This window comes from Ornithodoros turicata, chromosome 10, assembly GCF_037126465.1.
Source record: "Ornithodoros turicata isolate Travis chromosome 10, ASM3712646v1, whole genome shotgun sequence".
NCBI classification, from domain to species: Eukaryota; Metazoa; Arthropoda; class Arachnida; order Ixodida; family Argasidae; genus Ornithodoros; species Ornithodoros turicata.
The window spans coordinates 28,267,543-28,290,568 of NC_088210.1; the positions used below are offsets into that span (position 1 = coordinate 28,267,543).

Below are 23,026 nucleotides of genomic sequence, written 5' to 3' on the forward strand. Positions count from 1 at the left end.
GATAGCGTACGATACACTAAGACTCACTAGAGGGTTTCAGTACATCGTACGCTATCGCCTTTGCGTACGGAAGGGATAGCGTTGATGGTTCTGCGCACGCCCACAACAGAAAGAGAGCTTCGCGCAGTGCGCAGAACCACCAGTGCTATCCCTTACGTACGCTATCGCCTTTGCGTATGTAAGGGATAGCGTTGATGGTTCTGCGCACGCGCAAAACATTGAGAGCTTCGCTTATTGCGCAGAACGACTACGCTATCCCTTACATACACAGAGGCGATAGCGTACGTAAGGATTAGCCTGGTGGTTCTGCGCACTGCGCGAAGCTCTCTTTGTGGTGTGCGCGTGCGCAGAACCGCCAACGCTATCCCTTACGTACGCAAAGGCGATAGCGTACGATGCTCAAAACTCTCTCTTGTCTCGTCGCCGACTTCAGTGTATCGTGTAAACAGGGACTGGCAAAACACTAGAGAGTACGGGCTGCAAAACACGTCGACAGTTTTTAATATTTCGTGAGAATTTTAACCGCTAGGTGTACACTTGGCAACGCGCGAGGTTGTATCATTTTATCAGTCCTTTCCGATGATCAGCGATAATTGCACGAGCTCGCACGTGCAGCTGAACACAGGAACAATCATCCAAAGTCGGGAAGCAGGCCGTGCAAGATGAGCGCGGAAACCATGTTTGTTTGTGGCAGTGGCCGTCAGGAATAATTAAAACGGGGTTCACTGCACAAACTTATACAGGTTCTGACCGTGAATATTAAAGAGCCCAAAGCGCTCGTCCCGGAGGATTAAAGGGAAGCGTACTCATTAACCTGAGCCAGCCAGCCAGAGAGTACAAACTTTGTTTGCGCACCATACAGCTTGACTCGCTGCATAAGTAAAAGCGACAAAGCGAAACGCGTGTAAAGGGCAAGGGATCCAATATCACCGTGCAGGGGAAGCTGGAGAATCCTTGTGATGATTCAGAATTAACTGTTTTATTACTTCCGGGGATAAAGTAAGGCAAAAAGTAACGAAATTTACTTTCACATCGTTAATTACGGGACGACGCAGTTTATGATTGCTTAAACTGCATGACACGCTGTAAGAATAGCATTCACTTTCACGAGGTACTCTAAGAAAAAGTATCTTTTAGTACTTTTAGATGCATTGTCACATCCATTACTCCCTTTTGAGACTAAGACGGGCTTGTAGGGGGCAGGGGACTAAACTGGGGAGTAATTGCAATCTAGGGGACTACAAGTTGTAAATACCCCCAAATGTACCTTTTCTCTTTGGAGTACGTGAACAAGCAACAACAGTGTTTGTCGCTCCTCAACCTGAAACTGATAAATAAGTCGGGTCCTAACCTCACCTATTTGTAGCGCAAATATGCAGCAATGCAAAGAGATATGGGAAGCAGACGGGAAGTATATGGGAAGCAATATGGGAAGCATATACGTGTACTCAATGTATATACAGCTGGTATCTCAGTTCTCTCCAGCCGAGTCGATTGAAGTCGAAGCACGTGCTTTCCTATCCCAGCGGGACGTCTATTCTATCCGCCTATTGTCCTCGACAGGCTTATTTACTCCCGTTCCACGGTGCATATATTCTCCTGTATCACGTGTCCACTTGGAGGGCGTCTCAAAAATATGAGGCATGGCGTATAAAAAAAGACAGGATGCAATCCAATAAGGTAGTGGCACGTCAGAAACGTACGTCGAATAACACAGCCCTTATACTCGGACTCTCCCCCTCTACATATATAGCACTCAAATGCAGCTGGAAACAAACGACATTTCTCTCTGTTACATTCGCTTTGTTTCTCCCTGGCGAATACCTGTCCGGGGATATAAGGGATGCCCAGCAGGCACCGCTGCATCTTTCTGCACTTACGTCTCCTCTCCGTATATTATACGGATGCCGTTTGTATATATATATATACGCTGTCCTGCAGCTCTTGGAAAAGAATCCATTTTCACTTGCTGCCATTTCTATGTCGCTTTCTGCAAAAAAAATGTGTTGATATCCAGCGACATTTTCTGGAAACGTCTCCGCCAGTGGAGTTTGTAATGCCTCAGTTTTATTTATTTATTTTTTTGTGACAGGACGAGGATTTGTCTCTGCCCTTTTATTTATGGCCGAACTGTGCTGTCCAATGAGGTCCGCGTAGCTCAACCAAACCGTACAGTTTATTCGTAAACTTTCGGCCTTTCTGAGTGGTTGCTCGTGTTGAGTTATTCGCAAAATGTAATAAATGCGTTATTAATTGGGTATGTTACTTAAGAAACTTCACTATAAGAAAGTTGTTCAGAGCATGCAACCACGTGGCTAAGATACGCCATTACCCGAGTAACTTAGCTTCATTTTACAGTTGCATTCACCGAAAGTGACAGTTACGATTTACTTGTAACCCAGTTACTACCAAAGACTAGTTACTAAAGTGCTTGCTACGGTATTCTGTTAGAGCTTTTGCGTGTCGCATATCAGCTGTCTTCCACCTCCACCAAGCATGTGCTCCTCGACTGCCATCTATACACCTCCCAAAGAGCAGCTCTACAGTGTCGCCTGCAGTCGATCACGGCCGCACCACTCACATTGGCAACCATTCTCGGCCCTGGGTCTAACCAGACTGACCATCGTCAAGTTCTTGAGTATTTCAAGATTTTTCTGCGGGACACTGGTCTCCTGTCTACCCTATGATCTGCCTGCGTACCTGTGTGCTGTGTGTGTAGTATTTTTGTGTGCTGTGGTTTTGCCTACCGTTCTGATGTCATACTGACTCCACTGACTATCCCTATTTAGCATCGTTCATCACCTCATCATCAGGACACATCACATCCTGCCCCATTGTGCCTTGGGGTAGTGGGCCGCACCTGAAGTGGCGAATTTCCCCATTCATTTTCATTAACTTATTTGTTGTTGTTGTTGTCTTCCACCTGTTTATACGAAGGACGAAGTAGCTGCGGAGTCAATCGACATCCACGAATGTCGATTGCGTATCAGTGATTCCTATCGGCAGGAGCTGACGAGGCCATGCAACGGTCCCCATCCGCGTCGACATTGTAACGTGACGTAAAATTACATTGAATAATAATAATAATATAAAAAAAACACTCACCCAAACTTTAGTAAAGGCCGTGGGTGGGGTGGCTTCCGGGGCAGAGAGACAACCGGCGTCCTGGCCCAGCGAAGTGGGGTCATCATCTGGGGACGACGGCACGTCCATAGAGGCCCCTGGGCTGGCTGAAGATGATCGGAGGCCCGAGAGCGACACCACAGTGCCTAGAGCCGCACTCTGTTGTCGCCTCTGCTGCTGAAGCTGCCTCGCGTACGCCATGCGAAATGCGGATCCTACCAGTGAACTTAGGTCTTCCGCCTGCAAACAATGGAGTTACTCCTTACGCCATTGTCATGAGATCCGAGTCCGCACGCTAATGAGCGAAAACGCGCCGTTTTCGCCGACACGCTCCGTCAAAACGTTATACAGTTAGGGTTAATAACAAACGGTTCTCGCGAACATTTGGGCTGGAAAAATCAGCGGTTCGCACGCACGGGTTATTATATCGCAAAACCTCGAGGCACGGAGGAGCGCGAATTTTCGCACCTGCATTTCCGAACAGTCTTTGAAGGCAGCTGCAGATGTGAATGGAATCGAATTAGCGAGAAGCGCCGCGCGCGCGGTTTATTTCTAACGAAAGCACGGCCCGGAACAAAGCGCCCGGGCAAAATGCCCCTCGGGGTGTGATTGCTACAAGGTGCTTGGCAAAACGCAGAGAGCTTTGCAATTCGTAATATGGTGTGTTGCCAATGAGGTTCTCGCCCGTGCATCGGCATGCGTGGTATATGGCCCCTCAGTACTTCCCGTTTTCCTCATTATTGTTTCACTTCGTTGTGTGAGGGATCGGGACAGTTTTTCTTTTCTTTTGTCGGTTCGGTTTGGGTTGAACTCCGCAGCAGCGCAAAATATCGGTTCGAACCGGTTCAGGAAAATGAATCTTTAGCGATTGCCATGGGTTTAAAGCAAACACATCCTTACGATTCTCAAACAACATAAATGTACTTTTGTTGCCGTTGTTGCCGACACAGCAGTTCACAGCAGCACTGCGTGTTACAGATCTACGTTTCAGGTGGAAATATCTCGTGCACTAGGGTTGAGGTTTTGTTCAGTTTTGGTTTCGAATTTGTTTGGCAATGCGGCTAAATCCGCTATGTAAAATCGTAGTTCCGACCTCTCACAACGCACATTACTTCTGAACCGTTCCGCGAATCGGTAACCGCCTAAATTTATTTCGGTTCAGTTGCGGTTCGGTTCAACGCGAGAAAAAAAAAAATTTTGTTTCGGTTCACTTCTGGTTCAGCGAAAAATACGGGTTTTTAGCGGTTTTCGGTCTGGTTTCCATCCGTGCGTGTGACACTGAGATCGTGTTCTGGAACCCAGCTCATGATCATAGTGGTCTCTCGTCGTAACGCCACTCACGTATTATAAAAGTTATTATTATCATTATCAGCTCATACGTACTCAACGCAAGAACATATATCCCACCAAGGCAGTAACAATTCACGCGCGTCCATTAGTAGTAGTGAGAGTTTCTCGCCGAAGACAGTCATTCTGACACTTCTTCAAGCGATGACGCGCACGCAAGAAAAAGTAGTCCCTCGATAAGAAAGAACGTTTGACGTGCTGCGCTCCGCAGGTCGATTAGCATCATCCTCAGTCGACGAGTGAGTCGCAGCAGCAGCAATCATAACGCTTTAATGACGGAACGGCGGAGACAATCAGGGAAAGAGCGAAAACGGGACCTCCCCGCCGCTAATGGCTCATCATCATCATCATGGCCTGCAACGTCGGTAATCGAAAGCGTGCTCAGCAGGGTAGGTCTCTCTTAGCTCACCGCATCGACCCCCGATGTGCAAGTCCTTGAAGAAAAGACGTCATAAGGCGGTCGGACTTTCGCGTAACCGAGACGTTGTGTGTTCCCCTAGGTTCCGAGATGTTGCCCGTTGTAGGGTTACACAATGAACACGCATTCCGGAGAAGTTTCCATACAGGCGACGATTGTGAAACCGTCGGTCTTCCCGAGTGTCAACCAAGCTGGAAAACCGGGAATTGTCAGGGAATTTCGATGCGACTGGAAAGATCAGGGGATTGCCAAAAAGCATGAGCTCGTCGGGGAAAATCGCGGAAAAGTGTCGTGACGATGCGCAGCGAATCGCGTGCAATCGCGGCAACATTGCCGCAAGCACGGTTTCCTTTGAAGTCGGCCCCGGACGCACATTCCCCCAGAGCATAAGTGGTGATCATTGGAAGTCCGAAGAGGTCACGCGGGAGATCTCCAGTTAACCGCAAGTTTGTAAACAAAAAAATCTCACAACATGCGTTACAAGTAATGTAAAAAAAAAAAAAGAAGTATATTCGTTGCCTGAATAATTTTGCTTGTTTTGCTTCTTGTCTTCAGGATGTCGATTGAGTTCTACAGACAAACCTGGTAATGCTCGGAACAGGTAACAAAACTATATCCAGACATGACCCGAGCAGCACAACATATTCACCCAATATTGGCAACAACGGCGCAATATTGGTCCAATCTTGGACGATGTTGGGCCTGTATTGCCAATATTGCGACGAGATGTTGTGCTGCTTGGGGACCGACCAAGCTATGCTTCCCGTCATGCCATATTCGTGACGCGACGAAGGACGAAGTGGAGCGCATGCTTTCCTGTGGGAAACACGGCTAACGCAAAACATACGTGACGTCACGCACACGGAAGGATCCCATTCACAGAAGTCGTAAATAAAAATTGAGCGGAAATCCACTGCAGGTGTGTCCAGTGATGGGAAGTACCAAGTACTCAAGTATATACTACTTTAAGTATATTTCTCAGTACTTGTACTTTACTGAAAGTATGTATGTTTCAATTGGTGTACTTTGCACTGTACTTTAATTACTTTTCTTCGGTACCTTCCTTTAAGTACTCAAGTACCCAACCTGCAATACGAACGCAGAGTTTGGTCGCAAAATCATTTCTTTCGGTTCATATTAATGAGTCTCATGTAAACTATCCATGTTTTCTAACCAGCACTCTGCAAAAATGCTTGCCAAAAACTTGTAAAGATAACAGTCGAAACATAATTTCCTCACGTTTTATCACTACCAAGTGTTGGAACCTCCAGCGATACGATCTAAACTTGCAATGCACTTGAATACTTTAAAGTACTTTACCAAAGACTTTGGTGTTTTGGTGCTTTATGGCACACGAAGCCAAAGACTTTGTACTTTACTTTAAGTACATTTGGAGTGTACTTTGTACTGTACTTAAAGTACAACGTGTGCTAGGTACTTTACTTGGTACTTTAAGTACACTTGTGAGGTACTTTGCCCATCACTGAATGTAACTGACCTCGAGTGACCACTAACACATCACACAGTGGTGATTACAGTCACTTTGTCTGTAAACCTTTCTCAGTAAGAACCTCCCCCTATATAGCCCCAGACCAAAATCAGACCTGTCGCTAACCCCTCCCCCCTTTCACCCGCCTTGTCCATGCACACTTTGCCCAGCCGTTTGTTCACTAACCCGACAACGCGTCTATCTCCCTCGCATTCTATCTCCCTCCCATCCCCTCCTCCAGCGCCGATAATTGAGTGATATTCAAGCGGCCGTCGAAAGAACGTAATTTGCGATGGAGAGACGACGACGACAGCTTCCTGACACAGCCGCGCTAATCGAAGTGGGAATCATTACACTGCACGCGTGGTAACCGCCGTGCCGAGACCCCGATTACAGCTCCATCGGCGACACCTGCTGCCACCCAAAACAACAAGATGAGAAGCGCCAGAGAATGATGCGGTCCCCCCAGGCCGCTATTCTCTGTTCTTCCTCTTGCGCGGAGGACTAACTGTCTTCAGTGTCACCAGGAGGGCGAAGGACACCCCACGATTGTTCGCCGTATAGATTACCCCCGCATGGGGATGGGCGACTATACAGCATGAAATATGAGGCCACATCGCGGGCCAGAAATGAATGCGATTTATCTTCGGATGTTGCGGAGATTCAAATCAGTTTCCTTTGAAGTATAGGACGGGCCTAAGAGGGGAGCTTTCTCGCACCGGTCCTTTATTTATTTATTTATTTTTTTGTCTTTCTCCTAAGATGGTTCTTTATAGGAAGGACTTTTCGAACGATCTTTAGTCCGATTCGTCGTTATTCTTTATTTTGTACGTACCGCATGCCTGAGCGTTACGACTTCTCAGCAGGATGACAAAATGAAGGAGAGAGAAAGTTCACTCAGAGAATGCAACAAAAAGCCTGTTGTATGGTAGCCAGCGATTTGCTGATAATTGTCCCTGTGGGTTGCGCCTGTAAAGGCTTCTATGCCACATGTACACGTGCCACGAGGTGAAGTATGACGTACATGTACTACGTTTCACTTACTATATACTACACGTACTATTCACTTTTTAGATGCACTTTTGGTTTGCCGCCGCACAAGCACGCAACAAGACGGGGAGAAAAAGTTATCGAGCAAACGTTGGAGGCAGGTACGAGATATGCATCTTTTCATCCACGCCTTATGCAGATACACTGACGATTTGCAACAGTCATCGTGCAGTCCCAGCACTGCGGACGGAATTAACTGAAACTGCATTCGAACCATCTGTATTACAGACTTCAAAGGACGTATAGCATCTCTACGCTGGGGAGATCGAAAGCTCTGTCTGCCATACGGGTGCCATAATCTGAAGTGATGTGCAACATGATAACGCGGCTGCGACGAAACCTCGCGGGCTCCGAATAAATTTTAACTCGACACTGAAGTTTCCGGAAACTGAGCGTGGTTATTTCCAGAGAAAGGCACAAACTGTCAAAAAGTTGAGACCCCTTTTTCGCTCGGCGCATACATCACCGGCGTTGGGAAAAGCGAAAATTAATACGGGCCGTAATTGGATGGCCCACGTGCAGCAGCGCCGCCGCCGCCATGACGACATTTTCATTTTTTTCCTATCTAATATTCAGGCGCAGCATACCCTCAGCAGCAACACTGGTTGCTGCTGCTGCTTATGAAAGCCTCTTGCCAGCGGAGAGACCGTATATTCGCGAGCTCCGGTTCCTGGGAAATTAATTAGATTGCCGTTTGCCGCCGAGGAGTTGCTCTTCTCGTCGAGCGAAGGCAATATATGCGGGCCCCGTGTTTATAAACGGTGGTGGTCTCGGAATATTAATCTCATTTGAGAGATCATCATTCTGCTGCATTAGGAAAGTTGGAACTCCCCGCGTGTACACACACATACCGTGAAATTGATGCGGGAGGGACTTTTTCGCTCGCGCAGGACGTAAAGCAGTCGTTGGCGGAGAGCAAGATTGGAGAGAAATTCTTACGCAGGGCGGTGGTGTAGCCCTGCGGCGTACGTTGAAGTGCTTTCTTGAGCGTTCGTATATACACAGTATGTTACAGGAGGGTGGTGTACCGTACCTGTCAGGAATTCTTTGGGTTCTCGGTTACAGGAATTTATCGTGGCGAAATGCAAATATTATACTCCACCATAAGGAATTGTTGCGTTCAGACTCCGGGAACTTCTTATATGTATTCTACATACCCCATTACTAGCATAAATTACGTTTAAAAACATAAAAACAGATTATAAAAACATAACATATTTTATTAAAACGTTAACATATATTATATAACCTATATTATTAAAACAAATTACTTACGTACATAAAATTACTTACATATACTCACGATGTAGACCATCTTGTCGTAGGGAAATTAAAAGGGAAACAAACTACTTCGATTAAGTATATTTGGTTAATTGCGGTACAGAATGATACCTCGCTTTCTGAAATCCAGCGGGTCGATATTTCCAAGGATATTCGCTTCATGAATTTTTATCCCGGGAGCGAAATATATACTTCGACCAATTACCGAGATGCTGGACAAACAGTGAGATCAGACTCTATATTTCGCTACGACCGATTTGTACGCATTGGGTAACATTTTAATTTCACAAAATTTTACACAATCTCCGTAACGAGCCTTTCTTTCATTCCTCACAGAGTTCATTATCCATTTGAATGGACCAGAAGGTGTGACCATTATCCCTCTTTACAATACCTTCCTCCTCCGTGTCTCTGCCCTGAGCTGGCGAACGAAACGTCGTGACAGTTTGCACAGCTGATTGCACGCACACCTTAGCGTTCCATTGTTACACCGGGCTACCGTAGCCTTCTGCCGCCAGTCGATGACCCGCCTTTCAAAGAAGGTAGCCTCTATATACTTCACAGACTGTGGACTCTAGAAGGGCATTCTTTGCGTGCGCTGGCCGATTCCACGCGGATGGCTGATCTCGAACAAAGACCGAATGACCACAAATAATGACCAGTGGCTTCCGCTCTGCGCGACTCGCGTCCACCTACAAATTACGCTGCATGCCCTTCACGGAACAATTCTTCCACTCTTCAGTCCAAAGGAGTGTCGTTAGAAAGCCGGAAATAAAGGTAACGATCGTATTACGCAACGCGCACTGGATTATATATTTCTTTTCTCTCTCTCTCTTCGGTGGCTGTTCCAGTACGTCTTGTAGCACTTAACGAGCATAACCACATACGTCTAAAGATGTAAGCTATAAGAAAAGAAGGAATATTAGTTCCTTAGGAGCAAATTTCAGAGCCTGAGACTAAAATGAGCAGTAATCGCAGTCCAGGAAACTATGGCCCGGTTTCATGAACGCCATTGATCATTTGAACGGTCCTCTATGGCCTTTGTTGCCTTTGTGCCATTAAACACATAATCAATCAATCAATCAATTTGAACGGTCCAACGGTCCCTCAACTCGAATTTAACGCTTAGCTCTGCTTCACTGAGTTACTGTGACTGACTGTTAACTCAAGTTTTAGCAACTCTTGATCTCGGCTCAAAGTTAACCAGAGTTGGTGGTGGAACCGGCCCTATAGGAGCTGTAAATACTCCTGAATTTACTCATTTCTTCATATAATGAATTAACGTCGAGATGTATGTACAGTGTGTCCCGGTTATCTCCGAACAGATTTAAAAAAATAAATACTTTCACGCATTTTTTGCGGACGGTCTATCGAACGGATTTTTCTGAAAACTGCAACTGTATCAGATGACCGAAGGGACCAGATGTTCTCATTGGGACGACCTCGTAGCTTTTATAATTAAAAAGTCAATTATGGAAAGTTAATTATAACATTGCCTTAGGAGTTTGCTGGTGCCCTCTTAAGGAGTGCCCTTCAGCATATGCTATATTGAAATTGATTTCATCTAGGAAAAAGTGATATATATACATATATATTTTAAATCTGTTCCCATTTAGCTGGGACACACATAAAGCAGTATCCCTACTCTTGGCGATCTGAGTCTCCACACAATTTTCTAAGTGTGCAACACCGGCTATTACAACAAAGGAGCCATCAACACCGCAAGGTAAAATATATCCCCGATGTGAACAGGCAAGGCTGCCTAACAGACGCTTACCGGACAGAGACCAGCACCCGCTACACCGCCAGGCAACCTCACGCTCAAGTGCACACGGCAGAGAGAAACCACACACGCACTGGACGGACGTATTTTTCGCGAGACGGCAACGAAAAGCAAGCGTTGCACCAATTCATACCGTCAAATATACAAAAATCCTGTCCTCGCGGAACCAAATATTGGAGTCCACAGAGAGGCACACTTATAACAAAGACCCTCTCTCTGTTCATTTTCGCCGCACTTCTTCATGTCTTTCTTTATTCTCTCGGGAAAAAAGATATTGCTCGCAAACATGGCGAAGAAAGGAAACCTAACGCAAACATTCCTCTTTCCAACCCCGTTCAAAAGCGGTATCAGTTCGAAGTTTTGCTTCTTCCCAACTTTAGCCCGCAGCAAACACACAAAGTTACACAAGAAGACGTGAAGTTGAAGAGACGCTTGGCGGTTTGAATTTAGGGTGTGCACGCATGTCGAAAGGAAATGAAACGTCTACAATCGTCCTGTTTGATCTTCAGGCTGCAGTCGAACAAACTCTGTCGCGAAGAGCTCTTCGGTTCCAGTAGCTCGTCACGAAGACAGTCAAGCAACGGCATTGTTCATGTGTAATGAGGAAGATGAAAGTACTCCACCGGAAGGACCGGGATCTACCAACCAACCCCTCGTGCGTGCTGTGGAGAGAGGGGGCAAAGAATGTCAAGATGACAAACTTGAAGAAGCTTCCAAAAATACTCCTTGTCATCCGAGGAAATGACTGGCTACTTAATCAATGCCACTCGAATAGTTCCTTCCGTCTCCTCTACGTAATTGGATCGGAGCAAACACAGGGAGAGTTATTTAGGAGGCGCCCAGCAACGGACAGCAGGCAGCGCTACACACTGCGTATTAACGACGGGACAGAAGACGGGCGAGCGTATATCCCCCCTCCCCCGACTGACTGACTGACTCTGCCTTCCTCCGTGCACCGACCCAGTGAACTGGCTGACAGTGGGGAAGTCAGTCACCTGTATCCTGTCCGGATAGACAAGCTAAGGCTACGTGGTGCATGGTGGTGGGTGCGTCATCTGCAACGAATGAAGTTTCGTTGGACGACAGCTCACGTTTATATAAACCGGAATACGTCACATAAGTAGGCTGGCACGCACGGAAGTATATAGGTAAAAAAGGAACGCCTGAAGTGTCTGCTAAGGGAAAATATTTATTACATTGATAGAGGGCGTACTAAGGGAAATATTATTTCGGTTTAAAACGGGAATATAGTTCGGTCCCGACTACAAATTGCACGAAAAGAGAGAGAGGGGAGGCGGAAGGGTTTTATACAAAAAACGTTGCAAAGCAAAGACTCTTAAGCAAAATATCCCGTATGTAATTCGCGCTAATTTGTAGTTTTTCGCGGCAGTTTCATTATATTTAAACTCAGCTTCGTGTGAAACAATCAGCACAGTGTTTCGTACATGCACAGATTGAGGAAAGGAGGCAGGCCGCTTTGGACACAGAACACTCACATTTTTCTGTAACGGTTTCTGAACAAACGAAAGTATAACCTTCTGCGCATTTTGCAACCACTATAGTATATACAGCGAGCGCTGACTGAGCAGTCTCTGTAGAAGACAACGCGGTTACGTGTGTGGGGCAGCTCAAAGACGTATACTTAAGTCTGCAGGTGACGCGAAGGATCAAGCTCCAGGCCGCACACGCCCTTTCTCCAATTCGTTTCTTCTTTTTTTCCTTTTTTTTTCTTTTATGTTGCGACAAGCCCTAGAAACAGGAAAAGCCCTGGATCAAAGGTATCATCAACGGCTCCCCAAAACACCTGGTGGAGGACAATCTTACGTCTATGACAGCGTTTAGAGTTAGAAGGATGATCACGGAACGTGTGTGTGTGTGGTTTTCGCGTAGCGAACATGTATGGGGATGGCAACGTTATACATCGCGTCGTTTCAACAAATGACTGTGGGGACGGAATATTTCGGTTATGCTGAAATGCCAAGACCGCACGCCATATGGAGACTAAAACTGGGAACTACGACTTCAGAATCATGTGGAAAAGCGGTGTAAACCTGTGATGAACCCGTGATGTTGCTTCTACACACTTTTTTTTTTCTTCTTTGCACCATTCGGGTGTGACCGTGTATTCACACGAAGGACACTCCCCAGAATACAGCGGAAAATGCAAAAAAAAAACGTCATATCTTTCTGCTCTCACGTGAGCGCGAGCACTCAACGTCGTGTCTTCACTTACACTGCTAACCGTGGGGAATATCCTGCGACACAGCCACAAGATATTCCGTAGCAGACGACAGGAAAGGGCGATGACGGTGTCGTCTGCTAAGTGTCGTCTGCTATGAATGGAGCCGTTTGAATGCTAGACATAACATGGGATGGGACGGAACTTCAGCTCTGTGAGCAGTGTTGTCGCTTTTCCTTCCACTAGAATCTTCCGTGAGGATGTCCTCCGTGTGAATACACGGTAAATGTCTCGTTCGATGGCACACACCTTTGTCGAGTAGGTTTCACACCGTAAAAAAGAGTGTTCTGTAAAACACCCTCCTAAATGGTGCATTCCAGAAAAACTGCCATTTCAAAAGGCATATTCTGTAGAGAATACTATTTCATGGTGACGTTCAAGAACACTATTAGAGATGGGTGTTTTGCAGATATCTTTTACGACATTGTTGGCTATACCTTTCATTAGGCCCGCGGGAAAAAAAAAAGAAAGAAAAATATGCTTATTTACAACAACATCCCATTTACACGCTGAAAGGTAAAAAAGGAAAAAGATACCGTATACCTAGCGTCCGAGTAGCCGCCCTTCTCTGACCTTATTCCCGTTTTTCTATGCTTTGCAAGGCAATCATGTTTTCCTATGTACTTCTAATAGTATTTGCACTATGTACTAAGTTCTTTCTTTTTCCCTCTGAATGACGACACAGCTTGTATGGATACTCAGGCGTTGTCTTATCGTTTATCTGTTCTTACCGTTGTGACTTACTACAGACACTTTTTTCGCGAATGCGCTCCCGGCGGCTAATTCCAGCGTGCTACATTTCGACGAGGGACGATTTTTAACGCTCACGCGTTCTTCCGCCCTCTGAGCCATATACGGCACAAGTTGATCGCAGGATCGAAGGCGATCTCGATCCACAGTATATGTCTCAATCTCTTTCTCGTTAACGGAGACACAGTCTGTTATGATCACCAGCGGCAGCTAGTTCACTTCACTGTCCCTCTTTCTCATCTATCGGATGTTCGATATCGAACCCCGCTCACAGTCTATTGGGTCATGTTTAAAGCACGCGAAGCGACGGCGAAAAGCAAGCGTCGTACCCCAGACCTCGGAGCAGATTTCAGAGCCTAACGGAGAACTCTGCGCGTTGCAGACAAACACTTCCAAGCAAGCTTCTTGTTCTTAGTGACATCGAAGCGTGTGTTGTGTTCGTGTGTTTGCGGTGTATGTTCCAGTCTCAGAACAGTTACTCTCCATCGCTTCTAAGCGAGTCTGAACTTGCAGGAAGAAAAACGCCCACAGGAAGCGATTCAAAAGGGTACAGAGAAACATATACTTTGTTTGCACGTTTAAAAAATCGTGAGCATCTAAAGAAAAAAACTGAACGCCTCACGTGCAAAGTTAGGAGACAAAAAAGAAAAAAAAAAAAAACAACTACGGAACGTGAACTGTGTATTCACTATTCAGGCCGCGGTTCAGTACAGTGAATCTTAAAAGAAACTAATTAGACTGGGCACAGAAGAGGGGGTCGACAGGTAGTCGTCCCTCCCTGCACAAAGAGGAATGTGCCAGCATTGAAAAGGGAACCGGCGCTCTTTTCTATAAACCCTGAGAATACGGGGAGGTCACAAAGGAGAGCTGCTGGTACCGCACGGGAGGAACACAAAGCGGCCATTCCCCCTATATTATTTACTTTTAAAGAGAACTTTCGCGATGCCGGTTGTCCTTTATTAAAAATTCCAGTGCTCCTCCTCTTCTTGAACCTCAGCGATAAAAAAAGTCCTCTTTCCAAGTTATTGAATAAATACCTCCCCCATAGGGGTATAAAGATACTATCGTGGTTGCTTTCGTGGACGATATATTTTTGTTGCTATAGAGTATGGACTAATTATGGCTCTGTAAAGTACACGATTCCTCAAGAGAGAATCAGCCTCGCTGTTGCGCCCAGTTTATAGAGGAAGCGAAACACCTGTCTTCCTCCTCTCATTGTGTCCTGAGCAAATACAAGGCCGGAGGGTGCGCTGCGTGACTCATGCGGACCGACAGGTAATTATGTGCATTCCGTCGCATACATTAAGCTTCTAAAAGCCGTCGTGACCACAGACGCACGCATACGCCAAGATGGCGAGACAAAAAGAGCATCCCTCGTGAATATATTAGCTACGCGTATTAGCTTCGGGTCAAGAGCCTGTTCGCTTCCGATCGTGCCGCTATTGAATACCTTATGCGAGCTAGGGAACAAAGAGATGGGCAAGTAGAGGAGATTATCGCGGTGTTTGTCGTGGGAAGCTGTTCTGCACGGAAAGACGCCGTGGCGAACAATGAGGGAAAACAGACTAATGCCCACGGACTAATGAAATTGATGCAGTGCACGAAAAGAATTGTGACTTCATCTAATGGCCTTTTCGTGGATCCACACGTCTTAAGACAAATTTACAGTCCTTTGTGCGCATCCGGTCGAGATTATTTCTTGCAGACGACAGCGACGAAACAGGACAGAATTCTGTCGTCTGCTCCGAAAGTCTGTTGAGTATAGTAACTATACTCAAGTATAGTAACTGTACTCAACAGACGAGAACCAACTATACTATATAGTTGGTTCTCGTAGACGACAGCGACGAAACAGAACAGAATTCTGTCGTCTGCTTCGAAAGTCTGTTGAGTAGTAGTTGGTTTTCGCAGACGACAGCGACGAAACAGAACAGAGTCCTGTCGTCTGCTTCGAAAATCTGTTGAGAATAGTTGGTTCTCGCAGACGACAGCGACGTGATAGACCGCAACTCTATCATCTTCTTCGAAACGCTGCTGAGTAGCTGGTTAAATGCTCAGTTTTCTTAGCTCCAAGGATACGCCAAAAGTTACAGGTATGCTCCAAACACAAAAGAAAGTAGTCTGCACAGCGCCCCTTTTCGTAAGCGCGTATCCTTTTCCTCATGCTGAGCACGGACGCGGGACGAAAGACTGACGAAGGAGCTACGTGCACTCCTGGTGCACAAAGATTGCAATCCGGAGATAGCCCCCCTTCCCGTCCTCAGTGATTTACGGCGCCCGCGAGCTGCGAAAACAAAGTTCCGCCTCCTGAAACCTGAATCCTGTCCTGAGCAGCAACAAAATGCAGCAACCGCTCTTCCCCCCATCGATCCTCTTTAAGAGTTGACAAAGAGCTGAGATGCTAGCCACTTCTTGCTGTACTCTGCACTCACTTTTTTTTTTTTCGTCCTTCAAAAGCTGAGACGCGATGCTGTCAGCGGACGAGTACGTGCCAGAATATCAGGGCATCGATACCACGCGGGCAGCCGAAGCATAAGACGCAAAATTGAAAGCGGATATAATTTTCTACGTCTCTATCTTCTAAAGGTACAATCCCACTATTCGGACATATGCCGTAAAGTTTGAGTAGTACTCGACTTTGAACGACTTGTTTTGCGTACCATTCCTGCCCTCTTATGTTTGAATGGGAGCTTCAACGTACAGCTCGAGAGTCCTCGGTTGACACGTCGGTAAAATGTCCGCCTACCTTCTTACCTACGGTTTTCATGCCGAAGCTGGCAGTTTGGTGGTATTGTACCAGCTATATACGTCCACTATGGCGTCGATCGTGATGTCTCGCAACGTAAAAAACCCCAGGGTATTATTATAAGGCGTCCTTCAGGATCTTCCTTCACGACGAGCATTTGTTGCTTGGCAGCAGTTATCGCAAACACCCGTTACAAGGCCAAGGTGAACATACTGTAAAGTGAGCGTGGTTGAAACTGCGCAATTTAGCTGAGCAACCAAATTTAGACATCTAGACATGAGGCTGTCAGGTGTGAACTCCAGGGACTTCGAAAGCCCTCTCAGGTCTGGGTCGCCAACATTGTGCACAGGGTAGTTTTCTCCTACTGGGCCTAAGCCTTCTTCCGCTCTACATATCGGCACCTGCTAGTCTTCCTTCTACTCTATAGAATGGCTCGGTTTGTTAGATTTTGATAACGCCTCACTCATCGCGGATTATGTCGCCGTCGGGTGCAGTGTTGCGTTCGGAGGAATAGCCAAAGTATCAAAGTGGAGGGCGAAATTCGAGCAAGTGACAGCGATACCCCGTAATAAATACTCTCCGCCGAGCTGTTCTGTACAAACGACAGACATTCCTCCAGAATATCCACTTGCGGAAGAAAACGAAAAGACAGCGCGTATTACGTTGAGCATTAGCACAGTGCCGGAATATCGGAAGCGCGCACTTGGCAGACGACACCGTCCAAGTGAACATGAGATAAACTGATGTTCTGAGGCTGGAACAACATAGATAGGGACAGATACAAACAAAGCCTCAGTGACTTTCATCTTTCAGACTTTCAGTGACTTTCATCTTTCACCGTCCAAGTGTTTTCCTTGTCGTCTGCTACTGAACATCCTGTGGCTGCGTCGCGGGACATTCCCCACTGTTAGCAGTACACGAAGAGACATGACGTTGAACGTTTGCGCTTACGTGGCAGCATAAAGCTATGACGTTTTTCGCATCTTCCGCTACAGTATTCTGCGGAAAATACACGGTCTCTTGCGTAAGTCGACGGACCGTTATGTTTATGTATTAGCATACGCCAGCACGATGTGTTGGCACGCTCCATTGTTAACAACACACGATTCATGAGTTTCCGCTACTGGAAAACTGGCAAGAGAAGCTAGAAGGGTGGTGCTCACCTTCCGACGTGCACCGCGACAGGGCCTGCTGGCCACCGACGACACCTCGTCGTCGCTTCTAGACGACGTGGAGCGACAGGACGATCGCCACAGACCGGGCAGACAGACAACGCAACCGCCCATCGTGGCACGTACAGTCGAGCACTTTTCGCGCCCACACTATTGCAGACACCCACACAGAGGAATTTGCTCCGAAGGCGCCCACAGGATCAGATGGTCAGGCGTTGGTATGCTACACACACGCGTGGAGGAACATCATTAATCCACTATAGGAGGAAAACCAGACGCTGAAAATCTTCCAACAGGCTGCGACTTCGCATGTAGGCCAACCGGACTATGTTGATCGAGCTCCTTTTTTGTTAATTCCTTGGCGAGTAGAAACGCTAAGGGAACGTCGGTGGTTCACGAAGGAGGTTCACAAACGGACATCGTACAAAAACAATGCACGAACGATATTCCCCGACTCAGGGTGGCTCCGACTCGGTCGTGTCGTTTCACGTTCACGCAAGAACGAACCGAACGAACTCTGCAAGGGCCAAGTCCTCCAACAACAGAGAACTGTGCAAGATGCCGCGAAGATTGGCTCCTCCTCTCCCTCGCTTGTTTATGGAGGAGCGAAGGGGGATGCGACGTTTCGGAACGGGCCGGCCAGTCGGGCATTCCAGCGGAGCTGAAGAACGCCAAGTATGCGGACCGGAGAGGGGAAAAAAAAGCATTCCCTTTCCAGCGTCTCGCCCGGGTCTCTCTCTCGTGTAGACAGTTGCTTTTTGTTGAGCTGTTTTAATTGGTGGTGGTGGTGGATATCCGGTGACTATTGTGGCCGACTTCATTTGTGGTATCGATACAGCGACAGAGTATGTTGGGTCTGGGAAGAGGGTAGGGATGATGCAGTTATGGAGAACGGCGCTTAGCGCTGTTACCGTATATTAAGTACGTCCCTAACTGTGGCTAAGAAATCGTGCCCGTTACTATCGATCAGTTCCTCGTGTTCCATTTACGGGTCCCACGCCGGATGCGACATGCATTCGCATGAGATGGTGTTTTGGTGCTTTATGGCACAAGATCACATGACATAAGTGAATAAATATAAAAAGAACCGCGTATACAGCTCACCGTGTCAACGTGCGCGAGAACACTGGGACTAAACTGTTTCATTTCGAACATTACAGAACAAAAAGATTCGTCGGGAAAAAATAGGGCGACATTTTCTACTTTTTCCTTCCACGGCAATCATAAAGACCAGCAGTAAGAAGTCGAGGATCTTACTGGCCGTTTTTTCTTTTTAAGGGCCATTTTTCAGCATCTGAACATATAATTGCCGGAGGATCGAAGCATTTTGTCTCGGTTCCTCCCATCTACAGCTATTTTTCTCCCTTTCCCACGCCCAACGAAGGAAAAAAAGAAGTAGAAAGACGGCACTGAAGTAAAAAAAAGAAAAAAAAAAAAAGAGCCATTCGCAGGTGTGAACTGAAACGCAGATAGCATCTCCGAGGACATCGCCATTCCCCATTGGAAATACAAAAGGGCCATTCTGGTTTCTGGAATTCCCGATCCGGATGCAACAAACTGCTATTGCCGCCTCAATAAGCGCGGGCGTCTCTCTCGCGCTCTTACACCATATACGTGTGGTTCCGAAGCGATAACAGCAGGGAGTATAAAAACAGACTGGGACCATGCACACGAAGTACATACATTTCAACAGATAGAGATCGTTGGCGGCGCATACGGACGTAGGTATAATGCTGGACAATATTTTACACTCAATACGTCAGATAAGATTTTTTAGCCATGCGCTATATGGCTATCAAAGAGAGCCCTTTGGCGGCCTCATAAAAGAGTGGTAAGGCCGTTATTGTTCGCGTCTTAACTATATACTCTCAATGACGACGACCTCGAAGAGTTTGTGTGTTGCATTTTTATTCCCCCGGGGGGACGAAGACGTCTGAGGAATCCTCTGGGACACCACCAATTATCCCCCTCCCCTTTGATGTGGCTCTTCCGGCGGCGCTCCTGTCCATACAGACCGTCCTGTCTTCAAACAACTCCTTTTCACGTACATTTACACAGCAGGCCATTCGCTAAGACCCGCGCTGCTAGCGCACACCTTCCCATTTGTAGAGCAAACACGTGGTGACGCCAAAGACTTTTCCCTCAGTAAATATAGTTAGCTAAACAACAAACTTCGCCCTCGCAACCGAAGAGATAAGTGCCATCTACTATTTTCGACGCCGTTCGTATCGTGCGGATCATTTGAGAAGTCCCTGCATACAATCAAAGTACCGTAAAACCCTTTGATTTCGCGAGCCCTTAATTTTCGCGCATTTCGCCGAATCGAGAAAATTCGCGAACTTTAAAGGCACGCGAAAAATTCAAAACAGAGAAGGAGGGGCTCGAGGAGCTTGAGGGGTCCGCGAAATTTAGTGGTCGCGAGTATATCCTCGTTGCTCGCTTCGCGAAAATTTAGGGCCGCGAAATTAAAGGGTTTCACACTAATAATAATTATCTGGCGAATTTGGCGATCGTCATTTTTTCGTATCGTGCGGATCATTTGGGAAGGCCCTTCATACCGTCAAAGTGCCTAAAACCCTTTTATTTCGCGAGCCCTTAATTTTCGCGACTCGAGAAAATTCGCGAACTTTAAAGGCATGCGAAAATTTCAAAACAGAGAAGGAGGAGCTTGAGGGGTCCGCGAAATTTAGTGGTCGCGAATATATCCCGGTTGCTCGATTCGCGAAATTAAAGGGTTTTACACTAGTAATAATTATCTGGCGAACTTGGCGATCGTCATTTTTTTCGCGAAACATTGTTAGAGATTATGTGGAAAGTGTAGAAACATTGTAATTTGCAACGCGTGAGTTTCACTAATAAGTCAACTAAAAGTCAACCGCGGCGAACTGATCCGCGGAATGTAATTTATTGTAGCAGTATTTTAGCGCATATTTAAGCATACTTCGCCGATATTTGCACTATGCTGGACGTGGATCCCACACTCATTCGAGCGTCGTTTCGTCTCGTTCCACACTGGTCCTCAGCTCGACTATGTACGTCGAGCTCAATGTCGAGTCAATGTCAACTTCACCGAAGAGAGGTTTCAGTCTACGTGGGTGCCGCAGAAAGGGAGGAGCTCGATATTCCCGTTTGCGAAATCCCCGACCTCGAAATTCACGTTCTCGAAAAAAGGAAAATCAAGGCGATTGCTTCGTAACATGATATGCAGTGTTTAAAAACACGACGTCGCTATTTAACCGCTCAAATTCACGGGTTTTCGATGTCTGTCTAAGTCGTGTTTAGCAAACGAAAGCTGCAGAAGCTCCGATACAACTCCCGATATTCTATAACACCCTGACCCAGAGGCAACGCCACGGCGTAAGCAGTGGGAAATTAAACTCTCGCGAAGTATATTCCCCAAGTGCCCCACCTAGCGAATAATTAAGAACGCGTAATTAACCACTTTTACAATATGTGCTATATACTTACTTGTCGTGGACTCTGGGTTCTGAAGACGTGGCAGAAACGTTGGGCCGACCTGGGTTTGGGTTCGCGGGCCAGGAAACTGAACTGGAAGTGGCCCGGGTTACAGGTCGCCCAGCAGATACGCCGCACAGCGTGGGCCATCAAAACAGTCTGAAAGATAAGAAGATAACAGGGTGCATGTGTTACTATCGCCACATTTATATCTCGCCATTCATGTGCACGTATAGCCATGCAAATTGCCTAAATACAGGTTACGTCTACATAGGTTCTTGTATGTTTCGCACATAATCAAGTGAAGACAAAGGGGAGATGGTGCAGGCAAGGATGGTATGAACTCTTATTGTGGCAAGTTGGTATGAAATTACGTCTGGTCTGTTCGCCCTATTTAATCTCCGACCAATACTCTTATTGCAGTTTATTACGCCCTTGTTCATTCCCACCTTACTTACGCTCTTGAGGTCTATGGTCTAACGCCGTCCACCAATCTTCATCCTCTATACTGGTCACCCAGAAGCGAGCACTCCGTATTATTCTGATTTTGGGTCCTCGCGAATCAGTTTCTTTTGCTTTCCCATTACTGCGAATCTTTAATGTCTACGACCTTGTAAGCTATAAAGTATCTCTGTTTATACATAGTGTGTTATGCACGCCTTCCACCAGGCAGGATATTCCAGTGCAGAATCGTGTTACGCCTTACACCCTATACCAGATCAGTCATGCTCTTTTCAGTTCCCAGTTTCTCGCACAAATTTTGGTATGGTTTCCATTTATTCCTTCGGTGCGGTAGAACATGGAATAATCTTCCTCTGCGCATTCGCTCTATCCCTCACTTTCCCATGTTTAAAAAAGTCGTCAAGGTGTATTATCTTACAGATTTGTAGACAGCTGTGTGCTATGAATGGGTTGTTGTCTCCTCACAAGACGTTTGGTAAAAGGGTTTGTGTGTCATGTTCTCAGTGGACTGTTCAACAGGGCTTGCCCTTTCAGTCCGAATATGTCTGTATTTATTCGAGATGAAGATAAATAAAAGAAACCAACAAACTCATGGTAAAGGGCACCGAGAGATACGTTCCAACAAAGTCAGACAACAATGAAAGAACCGATGTTCTGAGGCTGGATGTGGGTTCGAGTCCTACAGCTGGCTAACCTTTTCAGTGACTTTCATCTTTCATCGTTAACAGAGAACAAATTCTCAAACACAGCAACGTTTATTAAAGGACCCAACTTTGTGGGTTTTTGAGTACTATGTAGTTGGGACGTTCGTAATAAATGAATGCAGTGTTTGAGAATTTGTTGTCTGTCTTTGTTGGACCGTGTCTCTCGGTGCCCTTTACCATAATCAAGTGAATTGTAAAGTGTCTAAAACAACAACTTTATTTTGATAATGATTGGGGTGTTTCGTTGGCACAGGCGATACCCTGCCTCACCGTGAGGACCGAAGTCCAGCATTGTTCAGAAAGGTTAGTAGCACCTTAATAGTTGCAGTAGTAGTACTAGTAGTAGTTTTAGGGCAGAGCGTTGATGGAATGGATTTCATATGAACCAAGAAACTCTGTCATGGATTCTTCGTCATACACTGTCGAATACGCTTTGCAGTTAATACGTATAGTGTCCATATCAGTCCCCGTGTGTGTAGGTGCGTTCATAAATGTCAAAGTTCGCCATAAAAGGAAATGACAGCGGTATAAAACACGATAAAAGGAAATATTCAATAAAGTGTCAACGCGGCATGTGGGAAAAATGGCACATGCCAGTGAACGATGAGTATTCCCGAAGAATAAGCGGTTCCTATTGACCAATATCGGCGAGATTGGGTCGCGAAAGCTAGCCTGCCGGGACCACGTCGAAAGCCAATCGAAAAATCAATACGCAACTGACGGGAATTCGCGCTCGGCGTCGACGAAATGTCATGTGCGAAAGCCTTGAAAGTGGGGAGGACTATAGCTTAAGAGAGCCAATGTAGTACGCACCGATCTCATCAACGCGACTCTGGTACCACGAATTAAACAATCTGGAAGTCATTTGCCGATTGGGCTTTTACGACGTTTTTTTTTTCTTTATATGTCCTCATCACAAGAACTAGACTACAGTTACTTTATAGCACATTGCCAGTGTGGCATCTTGCCACACGAAAGCTAGTAGATGCATGATGGGTATAGGAAC

The 23,026-nt window shown here is 46.3% G+C and overlaps 1 protein-coding gene across 2 annotated transcripts in view; it reads right to left on the reverse strand.

Annotated features, from left to right (window-relative positions):
- Positions 1-23,026, reverse strand: part of LOC135369689 (uncharacterized) — an 80,398-nt gene that overhangs the window by 9,650 nt on the left and 47,722 nt on the right. For both annotated transcript variants that reach the window (XM_064603196.1, XM_064603197.1), the window contains 2 exons: positions 20,867-21,013; positions 3,106-3,363 (listed from right to left, as the gene is read on the reverse strand). In XM_064603196.1, coding sequence (XP_064459266.1) covers positions 3,106-3,363; positions 20,867-21,013 — 405 coding nt within the window. The remainder of the gene's footprint in view (positions 1-3,105; positions 3,364-20,866; positions 21,014-23,026) is intronic.